The sequence below is a fragment of the Mycetomoellerius zeteki genome, unplaced genomic scaffold (genome assembly GCF_001594055.1).
Source record: "Mycetomoellerius zeteki isolate Tzet28-1 unplaced genomic scaffold, Tzet1.0 scaffold102, whole genome shotgun sequence".
In the NCBI taxonomy this organism is placed as follows: domain Eukaryota; kingdom Metazoa; phylum Arthropoda; class Insecta; order Hymenoptera; family Formicidae; genus Mycetomoellerius; species Mycetomoellerius zeteki.
Window position 1 is genome coordinate 2,047,344 of NW_017255933.1, and position 12,071 is coordinate 2,059,414.

The following is a 12,071-nucleotide window of genomic DNA, read 5'->3' on the forward strand; positions in this document are numbered from 1 at the left end:
CAAAGAATGTCAAGATGAAATGTTCGACTGCACTTTGTGACAGAAATAAATTAAATATGATTTCAGCTATGTTTTCATTAAGATTTCATGTAAGTAAACCATAATTGATAGTTTGCTAACATTATATGGCATGACGTTGGACTATAAGCCACGGTTCGGCATGAAAGTGGCAGTATATGATATCATGTAGGTATAAGACATGCATTTTAAAATTGTTGCGTATGCGAAAATATGGTTCTGCGTGGGGACACAAAATTGCAAGTTTTGTACCACACTAATGACATAGTCGTCGAATGTATAGACGGAAGTTGCAGATGAAAAATTGAATTGTGAAGCTATAGACTCTTTTGTTATCAGTAAAATCTTCTTATTTTGTCTCGTCGCAAAGAATATGTTTGTTGTATTATCGTAGTATCGTAGCTCAATATACATATACATATAATGTGTGTACTTTTTAAGTACTGATAATCCAAAGACACTAAATTATAAAATTTATCTTTTATTTTATAGTTAATTTCTTTGTAACGAAAATCTAATTAAGTATAATTATTGATCCATAATTATTTAATATATGTATATAATTTGTTAATTAAGAATTATGTATTTGTAAATCATAATGAACATTATGGAAATATAATATTTTTTCTATAATATTGAAAGTAATCAGAAAAGAAATAAAGAAGTTCTATGATTTAGATAATACAAGAACGTTCTGTATTAGTCGTATAATAAAATTGTTTTATTGTATCTTGTCCAAATATGACAAATAAAAAAGAAACGAGTATTTTGACATTTACATTTAAAATTCTTACCATTTGCGGATGTTGGCCGTATTCATGGGCGTCGCGATATAAACGTATAATGTATGATGTATATACGATCTTCATAGTTTTGCTAATAAATACATTTACATTATCGCAATTGATGGATTTAATTCTAACTGTGGACAATGCCGATGATTTCTCTGAGAATTTTTATGTGATGCTTGCTATGTTCGTATCATGCTGTAAGATGTTCAGTTTATTAAGAAATCGTAACAACATTGCGATGCTGATTGATACTCTGATGAAAAAACCATGTAGGCCTACTGAACACGATGAAATAGAAATTCGACAGAAATTTGATAAGATCGTACAGTAAGTATCTTAAAATAATTAATAATTAATTATTGTTTAACATTACATGTTGTAAAGAATTAAATCTCTTTATTATATTACAAATATTATAAAAAAAAATAACAATGACGTAAAATATTGCATAGTATATGTTATCGCGTAAAGAAGCACGGAAGTGTCTCATACCATGTCTTAGCGCCGAGACACTACCATGTCTCCAGATACTTAAACATTAAATAAGACTATGTTTTTATAAATTGATTTATTTAAAGATTAATTTTACATGACGTTAAATAAAAATGTTATGATTCAATAATAAATTAACATTAATGAAGAAAGTAACGAAAAAATCCGACAATATGTATTTTACAGAACAAATACGCTTTGCTACGCGACTCTAGTGGAACTAACATGTGCATTTGCATTAGGAACATCTGTGTTTAAAGACTACAGAAAACATAATCTAGCTTTCCGAGCATGGTTACCATTCAACTATTCTTCGCCTTTGTTATTTCGGATCGCTTACGTTCATCAATCGATAAGCTTGACCGCTGGATCTATCCTTCACCTCGCTTGCGACAGTCTAATTTGCGGATTACTGATGCACATTTGCTCTCAGCTGGAAATATTGGAATGTCGTTTGAAAAAAATCATTGATAAGCCACATATTCTTCGGGAATGTGTCATACAACATACATGCATTTTCGAGTTAGTTCTTTTTATCATCACTGTTATAGATAATAATTTCTCAAAACATAAATAATTATAAAAAATATTTGAAATTTACGTCCGCGGTTAATTCTAGATTTGCATTAATGGCGAATAAAAGATTTAGATTCACAATCACGGTCCAGTTCTTAGTGAGTATGTTAGTAGTGTGCTTCAATCTGCATCAACTGACGCAGACGAGTGTATTAAGTGCGAAATATGTTCAAATAGTATTATATATGTTTTGCATGCTGACACAAATCTCTTTTTATTGCTGGTATGGAAACGAAGTTAAGTTGAAGGTGGGCACGGATATATTTTTTACATACGTATGATTTTTTATTTCTTTCTACATATTGTATATTTGTTTATGTTTGCATATACTTTAATATCTAATATGTCAATAGCACGTGACATGACAGATATGTTAAATTATTGTATTATAAAAATTAATTTATATTTCATACACATAAAATAAGATACATGTGCGTGCGTGCGCGCGCGCGTGTGTGTGTGTGTGTGTGTGTGAGAGAGAGAGAGAGAGAGAGAGAGAGAGAGAGGAAATACAAATACTTACATTATTTTGAATTAGTTTATTAATTTTCTTTTGTTTTATCATATTTTTCATCCATACAGGCATATAAATCAACCTACAAGGAAAACATAAGATTTAATTATCTCTCTGTTTTACTTTATAATTAAAATTTCAGAAGTCAATAAACAATTTTTTATATATATTCTTAAATATAGAGTCGGCAACTGGTCAGCAATATATTCGAAATAGAATGGTTTGTGTTGGATTATCGTGTGCAAAAAGATTTGTCAATAATTATGATGCGTAGTATCGTACCTATTGAATTTACCAGTGCTTATGTTATCTCTATGAATCTTCAATCGTTTGTCAGTGTTAGTATAAATATTTATTTTTAATTTAAAATTAGTAATTGACTTTAAATTAATAGCTAAAGGAGAATGAATTTCGGACGATTTGGGCAGAATCATTGAGTTCAACTTTTTAAAAATTCAATTTCATTCATTAAATCAGAAAATCAGAGTCTAAAATATCTTTTTTCCTATTTAAAAATTTTTTCAGGTAAAAGTTATATGATTTAAAGTGGTACAAATAATAGTAATTAATTTTCGAAAAAAATCAATTTTTCAAAATCATATAACAGTTATCCATTTTTTAAATAAAATTATATATTTTTTTTACATAACAGGATTTTTTATAGTTATTCTGCATATTAAAAAAATTTCCTATGATGTACATTTTATTAGAAAAAAAATTATTAATTTATATAGATAGTACGTGATAAGCAAATAATTATGTTTATTACAGTTGCTCAAGACGTCGTATTCTGCTTTCAATATACTTCAACAAATGCAATAATAAAAGTAGTAAAAAAAAGTAGAAGAAAATCAATATTTATATTTTGTATTTATATTAATTTTAATTTCTGTATAAAATAAATGTGTATAAAAATAAAACTTAAATTAGATTATTGTAATTAATATCTTTATATATTAAATAAGAGTGTACTATATTAGATAAGATTACTATATATCTCATACGCTGTACAATATTTGCTCCTATTGACACTATTAATTAGGTAATATCTTCCTAATGCATATTTTTTTAACTCACCTTTTTTATTAATAATATGATTACTTTGATATTAATATGTACTTTGATATTAATATATAATTGAGAAATTGTATTAAGCGATTTTCAAGGCTTAATGAAAAAAAAGTTAACATTTAAAGTTATCGTTTGATTATTCGACGATAATACTTTATGTACTTCCATCAATTAATAGGCTCGCTTGTTGGAGCTACGCTACATAAAAAATTTAACGTCATTACTTGAACTGTATATTCTTTCTATAGTATTTTTACTTACATACATATCCATACGTAATAATATATTTCTACATATTATTTTATATTAACGTGCATGTGTATATACGAGATTGTGGTTTACTGCAGTATGACAGAATATTAAAGTATTTGACTAGAACACAATTTGATGTACGACGTATGAACATTGCATTATTCATAATTTTCAATTTCTGTTTTTTATTCTTTGATTAGAACTTATAGTTCTCATACATATTTTAACAAAGTATTTTTCATATAAAATATCATTATATTGTAACTTCGCGTACAATATCACATCTTTATTTAATGATTGCACTGTCTCTGCATGAAAATATTATTACGCAAAGGGCACAATTACAGTCTAAATAATAAAAATTCTTGTATGAAGGAGGAAGTTGAACATATATCGTATTATTATCGGAAAACTGCGAGAGTCTTTTTGCGAGAGACTATAGACATTTGGTGATCGTCAGTCTCTTAAGATTTTACTGTGCATTACAATATCACTATAATATTAACTTTGTCACTATAGTATAATCATTCTTAACAAAATTAATTGACAATCAGTTTTTAGTAACATGTAATTTTTGTTTGGTAAATTAATTTATAATAAATAATTAGGTATATAACGTGTAACAATATACAATCTTACTTGGAATAAAAAGCAGAAAATGTAACATTTCTGATGAATTACTTTGTTGTTGTAAAAAACAACTTTTTAAAGTAAAAAGATAAACAAAATCAAAGTTAAAATGAGCTTATTAGAATTTACATTTAAAATTTTATCGAGTTGCGGTTGTTGGATACCGAATTCTTGGATGTCTCCATATAGACGATTAATATATCATGTGTACACTGTTTTTATACTTTTATTGATAAATACATTTACATTATCGCAATTCTTGGATATAATTCTGATCGTCGACAATTCGGAAGATTTCATGGATAACTTTTATATGTTGCTTGCCATGATCGTTTCTTGCTTCAAAATGTTTAGCCTGTTAATAAATCGTAGTAACATCGCCATACTGACAAACATTCTTATCAATAAACCGTGCAAAGCATGTGATACAGTCGAAATAGAGATACAACACAAATACAATAAGCTAATTGAGTAAGTACAACGTTGCGAGACAGTCATTTTGTATATTTCACATTTAATTATATGTACATATATTAAAGAATTAAACAATTTATATTCATTTAAGAGATATGCAATTTAAGTAAAATTTATAATATCTTAATTAATTTTCTATTAAAAAGTACTATTTTTAAACAGTATTATTTTTCAAATTTTTTTAGAACTTTTGTAATTTTATAATTTTCTTAGAATAATACTTTCTTTTTTTAAACAATAAGTTGATATGTAATATACATTGTTTTTTATCAAAATTATTGTTTAAAGAATTAAAGTTGTGTATTACTAACTTTCCAATTTGAAAAATTAACAGATTTATTTAACTAGAAGTTTTCTTGATAAAAAATAATATGAAAGAGAGATTATCATTAAAGAAAGCGTTGAATATCAAAATGAAATGCATGTAGCTATTTTACAGGACAAATACTCTGTATTATATGATCCTAGTTGAATTAACATGTGCATCTACAGCTGTAGCATCTTTGCTCACGGATTACAGAAAAGAAAAGTTAACGTTCAGAGCTTGGCTGCCATTTGATTACTCCTCGACAACGCTTTTCCATTTTACGTATTTTCATCAATTAATAAGTTTGACAGTTGGATCTGTCTTACATGTTGCTTGCGATGGTCTTATTTGCGGATTATTGTTGCATATATGCTGTCAACTAGAAATATTAAGTTGTCGTTTAAAAAATATCGTACATAATCCAAAAGTACTTCGCGACTGTGTTATTCAACACAACCTTTTATTTAAGTTCGTTTTATTATAGTTTTTCTTTAAATAGTCTTTTAATATACATAAACAAGTTATAAAAATGTCTTTCTATCTGAATAACTTTTTATTTAACATTTTTAAACTTGTTTAAAATTTTTAATTTATTTGTACACGCAAATCAAAGATATGTTTGATACGTCGTAATTTTTTAATTATTATAATTTTTAATATTTCTATCAATAATAAAATATGTTAAAATGTGTTCAATTGATTTCAGATTTGCGTTTTTATTGAACAAAAAATTTAGGTTTACTATCACTTTTCAGTTCATAGTAAGTACATTAGTGGTGTGCTTTACTTTATATCAGCTAACCAAGGCAAGCGGAAAATTCATTGAATTAGGAATGTACATGTCGTGCATGCTGACACAAATCTTTTTGTATTGCTGGTACGCAAATGAAGTAAAATTGAAGGTATACAGTTTTTTGAAATGGATATCCCTATGTGAATGTTTCTTCTAATTTAGTTTTTATTTATTAACTTTTTATTTTTCTATATTAACTAGATACGTATTGACAAATACACATGTAATATACACATTTTATTTATACTAAAGTACAAAATGCTTTTTAATATGCACAAAAATTTATATGCAATATGCTATTAATTAAATTCTTTTTGTTATAATTAAGACTTTAATAAATAAATGTCTCATTTTCATAAATAGAGTCTACAATTAGTCAATGATTTATTTGAAATAGAATGGCTTACATTAGGACGAGATATAAAAAAGGATTTATTAACAATCGCATTACGCGGTAGAATGCCAATTGAATTCAGTAGCGCTTATATTATACCAATGAATCTGGATTCGTTTGTGGGTGTTAGTATAAATAATTAATTTTTATATTATAATAATTATTTTATAATTAATTAAAAATTGTCCATTTACTTGTAAAGTATAAATATTAAATTAATTTGGACTTGAAACACAGGATTACTTTGTATATTGCAGTTGCTTAAGACATCGTATTCGACCTACAACATACTTCAGCAAACGCAAAATGACAAAGTTAACTAAGAAAATTGTTATATTATACATATTCGTTGTTACATATACATCATATAGATTTTTCATGAAAATAAAATTAAAAATTAAAATAAATAAATATTTCATTCAATATTAATAATTGATTATGATATAAAATTAATTTTCACATAGTTAATTTTGATATATTAATGTTATTAGAGAAAAGAAACATAATTTAAATTGCATATTGTTTGTATTAGATATACAGAATGTTTCAAACCCGTATACCCCTTTCAAAATGAAAGAAAGTGATTTTTATATAAAATCTTAAAAATCATATTACATGCGGTAATTACATGTGGTTATTACATGTGGTTATTACATGGGTTACGCCAAGAACAGTTAAAATTAATTTTGCCATTATTTACTTTTAAGATCATTTCAAAATCAATGAAGGCATTTTCAGAAAAAAATTTCCAAGATAAAAGTTTCTTACTTTTTTGTATATAAGCCGAATCTGCAATTAATAAAAAGTACACATGTTACATTTAAAAAATTTGACAATAGATCTTGATAGTTCATTTTCGGAATTGAAAGTTAAAAATATCATCATTAGAAAGAGCGTACTCGATTCACTTATCAAAATTTTTAGTATTATTCATAAAAATCATTTCCTTCATTTTAAAAGGTGTACAATCCGGAACCTGTGTATTTTTCTCTAAATACTATGCAACAATTTTTTACTTACGTTTTGTGCATCCGTATTTGTATTATCTACATAATTAGTATACTGCTCCTTTATTTAAGAATGACACAACTCAAGAAATGATTTTTGAGTTATTATCATAAATGAGTTAAGGTGTAATATTACTTTGTTAATCATCAAAAACTAATTTAACTGTATAAAAAATCAACTCAAATAGGATAATATCTTAAGGATGATTTTTGTGAAACGAAAACGACATTTGATATTATGATAAGAACACATTCTTTCTCTCTCTGTATCGATATTATTGATTAATCAATAATTTTTTGTTACAAATAATTTTTCCATTTTCTGGAAAGCTTAAATTTTTAAGTAGTCTTTCGAAGTAACACTTCTGAAATGCATATACAATGTTAGTAAGTTATTTGATGCTCAAATAGAAATTGCCGTCATAAAAATCAATATAAAGCAGTAAAATTGATTAACAGTTACATTTCAATTTAATAAATTATTTCTTGGTTTTTTTATTTTGTAGCTCTACTTTCTAATAAACTTTATTTCTCAGGAAGTACTATTATGTGAAGATATAATTGAGTGATCTATATCTTATTACCAGAAAAAAACTACACAGGGCAGTTGTAGTGGGTGGGATGCATGAAAATATTATTATCTGAAGGGCATAGCAATCTGAATAATAAAAATTGTCATACAACACATATGAAGGAGGGAGTTAAGCAAAGCATATTATCATTAGAAAGACCATAAGGCTATAGACGTAAGGCTACGCCGGTCGTCAGTCTCTCTCAAGAGCTTACTGTGTATCATATTTTCTAAGAAAATATTTTTATTATAACATTCTCTGTAGAAATCGTTGATCGAATTAAAATTTAGCAATTTCAATTTATTGTTGTATACGAATATTTTCGAGCACATTTTTAAATAATTATTATATAATATTTGGGATTTCACGTTTCAATATTTAAAATAAGGAAATAGGGAATATTATAAATATTCTCTCTAAAAAATGATTTACGAACATACGCTTTATTTGGAGAACTGCAGACATTGATATTTTCAACAAAAATAAATTAAAAATTAAAGATGCAAATATTAAATTTTACGTTTAGAATATTAATGATTTGTGGATGCTGGGTACCAGATTTCTGCACGACACCATGCAAACGGTTAGTTTATCATGTTTACACTATTTTGATATTGCTACTTATACATACATTTATGTTATCGCAATTGATGGATTTAATTTTAACCGTGGAGAATCCCGACGATTTTACTGATAATTTCTACATGCTACTCGCAATGATTGTTTCCTGTTGTAAGATGTTCACTCTGTTGATGAATCGCAGTAATATTGCGATACTAATCGATATTCTTGTAAGGAAACCGTGTAAACCGATCCAGTCCGACGAAATCAAAATTCAGCAGAAGTTCGATAAACATGTACAGTGAGTACTATTATACAACAAGACTTCTCTTAGACATATAAAATATTTTTTTTAGTATAAACTATAATTAAAAGTATGCATATCACATTTAATCTTTAACTATTTTTTAGTTTGGCTATTTATACCTGGCTCTTTTTCCAATGTCTTTTTTAATACTTTTCCATTGCTTATAATTTTTTTATTGATAAAAATACATACATTTATTTAGTACCGTTATATTCCTTAATATCTAGCGTTTCAAATTAAAAAAAACTTTCTATTATACAATATATTCTATTATACAATATGTTTTATGAGAATATATGTTTTATACATATAAACATTCGAATTAAGTTGGATATATCATACACCCGTGTGTTCCTGGTTTTAAGAATTGATTTCACAGATATTGAGTTACAATAAAAATTTAATTAATACTTAGAAATGTTATAAATCAAATTAAAAATAAATTTTTAACTAATTTTTATATAGCGTTTAAATTTCCAGAATATTTAAAGTATTTAAATAATTTATACGTTTTACATGTGATTATAATTGGGGTTTTATATATAATGGTTATAATAATTTTTATAATTTTTTGGTATATGAGATAAAATATATAACTTTTAAATCTCTCTCTCTCTCTCTCTCTATATATATATGTATATCTATATATACATTAATTATTATGAATTATTTATTAAAACTGGTAATATACATTATGCATACACTAGCATTTTGGTATTATATGATTAAGACGAAATATTACAAGTTGCGTAGTTAATTAAAAATCCTAGATAAAAAATAGAACAGAAAAATCTCTATAGATAGACATCTTGCAGGACAAATACGCTTTTCTACGCAGTTTGGGTTGAAACAACGTGTCTATGCATAGCTGTGACATCGTTGCTAACAGAATTTAGAAAAGGAAGATTGACATTCAGGGCATGGTTGCCGTTCGACTATTCCTCGTCGTCACTGTTTCGTATTGTATACGCGCATCAATTGATAAGTTTAACAGCTGGATCCATTCTCCATGTTGCTTGCGACGGTCTAATATGTGGATTACTGGTGCACGTTTGCTGTCAGATAGAAATAATTGAATGCCGTTTGCAAAAAGTCGCACATGATCGGGATATTCTTCGCAAATCCGTCCTGCAGCATAATCATGTATTCAAGTTGGTTTTATGTAACTAATATTACATATATAAATATTTTAAATCTATCCTGATATATTACATTGTATTGTTATTTATATTATTATACTTAAAGAAGGAATGAAGTCTTTTCACACTTTTGGCAATATTAAGTATACATATTTTTTATGTATTTAGACTTTAACTATTAATTCATTTAGAATTGTATTTTTACTTTTCTCACAGCACACACTATTTGTATTATTTTATAATAATTCTTATTAGTCTTGAAAAATTTGTATATTATATTTAATTAATTAAAGAAGCTAGGTTACAGTATTCGATTTGAATTTTAGGTTTGCTCGTCTGATGAATGAAAAATTTAGATTGACTATTGTTATACAATTTGTTGTGAGTACGTTAGTAGTATGTATCATTCTTTATCAATTTACCAAATCAACAGCGGCAAGAGCACAGTATATGCAATTAATGATGTATATGGGTTGTATGCTATCACAAATCTTTTTTTATTGCTGGTATGGTAATGAAGTTATGTTAAAGGTATATATGTGTGTGAAACATATATCTGTTATTTGGATATTTAGTAATATCTATATATTGCGTAAAGAAAATAAATAATAGGCTTTGTTAAATGTAGAGTCGTCAATTGATTAATAGTATATTTGAAATGGAGTGGTTTGAATTAAACAAACAAACTAAACAATCTTTATTAATGATTATGAGACGAAGTTCAAGACCAATCGAGCTTACCAGTGCTTATGTTATCTCGATGAATCTCGATTCATTTGTGGGTGTTGGTATTAAAATTTATTGTCATTTATAATTAATAGCTTAATTATAAGTAAAGTATTTAATGTTAAATTTACTTCCATTAAAATTTTTTAAAGAAATATTATTCGATTAAAACCAGTGTTAAATGTTATTTTTATCAAAAGAACACAATTTCAATGTATTAAATATATTTTACCTATTTACTTAGGTAAAAAATAATTATGCATAAAGTGTGTGTACAAATTTAAAAATAATAAATTAGATGAATTTTTCAATAATTTTAATATAATTAATACTGTTGGCTATGCATATTTAATTTTTTTAAAATCATAATTAATAATTTTAATTGCAGCTACTCAAGACATCATATTCAGCTTACAACGTACTGAAACAAATGTAAAAACGGCAAAAACAAAGTAGAAGAAGAATTATACTTCATTTCGTCATCTTTCAATGCAAAAATCATTATTAAGATGATTACAATAATATAGATTTGCATTACTAATATATGCAGAGAAACATTAAACAGTTTATACATCAGATGATTTTATTCGGCAATGATAACATAATTTTTGTAATCTATTATGGCATTTGAGTAGAGAGATATTTAAGGAGACAAATTTAGAATTTACGTTAATTATAGAATCTTAGAATGTTTACTACTATTGATTATACGATATTGTTTTTACTTGTGCACTAATCGAAATATATTGTTATGGATTTGAGTAATATTTTACTATGTATATACATATACACATATATGCACACGTCACAGACTATACATAAACTATCAAAAATCGGAAAGCAGCAGAAATCAATATAAGGAAGAAAAATTTGTCATTCACATCACGATATGGCAAATTTACGCCTTCATGAATTAAATAGTTTTTGGTTGAAGTATATGAGAGTTATTGACGTTAATATTTTATGAAGAGTAAGTACGGAGAACTGGACTCGATATCCGCGAGGGTTATTATTTTTTATTCCTCCGCTCTGTTTTCTAACATGCAATATCATAAAACATAATTCACATGAAGTATTATTATGTCATAATATCTTAATATTGTCAAGTTTGTGTTTAGCCGACTGTATGAAAATAGTATTATGTGAAGAACACAATTGCAATCTAAATAATGAAAGTTGTCAAAGGGAATAGTTAGGTAAGCTGTATTATTGCACGAAGATCTTGAAGCTATAGACAACATTTGATGACGGTCAGTTTACTGTAAGATTTTATTGCGTATCAAATTATATCGCAAGATAATTTTTCTCATATAATATGAATTTTCTTACAATATTATCTAAGTAATATCAAATAATATTAGAAAATTGTCATTCATGATGTAATTTAGTTATTAATTTACGCATATTGTTAAACGTACGTATAGATTTGTAATCGATTGATTGATAA

At 26.2% G+C, this 12,071-nt stretch overlaps 2 protein-coding genes across 2 annotated transcripts; both read left to right on the top strand.

Moving 5' to 3' along the window:
• Positions 1-858: 858 nt before the first annotated feature.
• LOC108731819 (odorant receptor Or1-like) lies at positions 859-6,635 on the top strand. Its single transcript, XM_018462339.1, has 10 exons — positions 859-1,136; positions 1,488-1,823; positions 1,921-2,125; positions 2,574-2,729; positions 3,163-3,206; positions 4,492-4,815; positions 5,258-5,593; positions 5,832-6,027; positions 6,282-6,437; positions 6,570-6,635. The coding sequence occupies exons 1-10, from the start codon at positions 862-864 to the stop codon at positions 6,633-6,635; spliced, it is 2,094 nt and encodes a 697-aa protein (XP_018317841.1). The 5' UTR covers positions 859-861.
• A 1,891-nt stretch (positions 6,636-8,526) lies between these two features.
• On the top strand, positions 8,527-11,060 carry LOC108731940 (odorant receptor 94b-like). The gene is made up of 5 exons (XM_018462507.1): positions 8,527-8,753; positions 9,575-9,910; positions 10,225-10,429; positions 10,527-10,682; positions 11,013-11,060. The coding sequence occupies exons 1-5, from the start codon at positions 8,527-8,529 to the stop codon at positions 11,058-11,060; spliced, it is 972 nt and encodes a 323-aa protein (XP_018318009.1).
• The last annotated feature ends 1,011 nt before the right edge of the window (positions 11,061-12,071 follow it).

Excerpts from the sequence above, each read along its gene's own strand:
- LOC108731819 (XM_018462339.1), top strand. The coding sequence starts at position 862 with ATGTATGATGTATATACGATCTTCATAGTTTTGCTAATAAATACATTT. Across the intron at positions 1,137-1,487 it reads AAATTTGATAAGATCGTACA|AACAAATACGCTTTGCTACG; the intron begins GTAAGTATCTTA and ends TGTATTTTACAG. Across the intron at positions 1,824-1,920 it reads CAACATACATGCATTTTCGA|ATTTGCATTAATGGCGAATA; the intron begins GTTAGTTCTTTT and ends GGTTAATTCTAG.
- LOC108731940 (XM_018462507.1), top strand. The coding sequence starts at position 8,527 with ATGTTATCGCAATTGATGGATTTAATTTTAACCGTGGAGAATCCCGAC. Across the intron at positions 8,754-9,574 it reads AAGTTCGATAAACATGTACA|GACAAATACGCTTTTCTACG; the intron begins GTGAGTACTATT and ends GACATCTTGCAG. Across the intron at positions 9,911-10,224 it reads CAGCATAATCATGTATTCAA|GTTTGCTCGTCTGATGAATG; the intron begins GTTGGTTTTATG and ends TTTGAATTTTAG.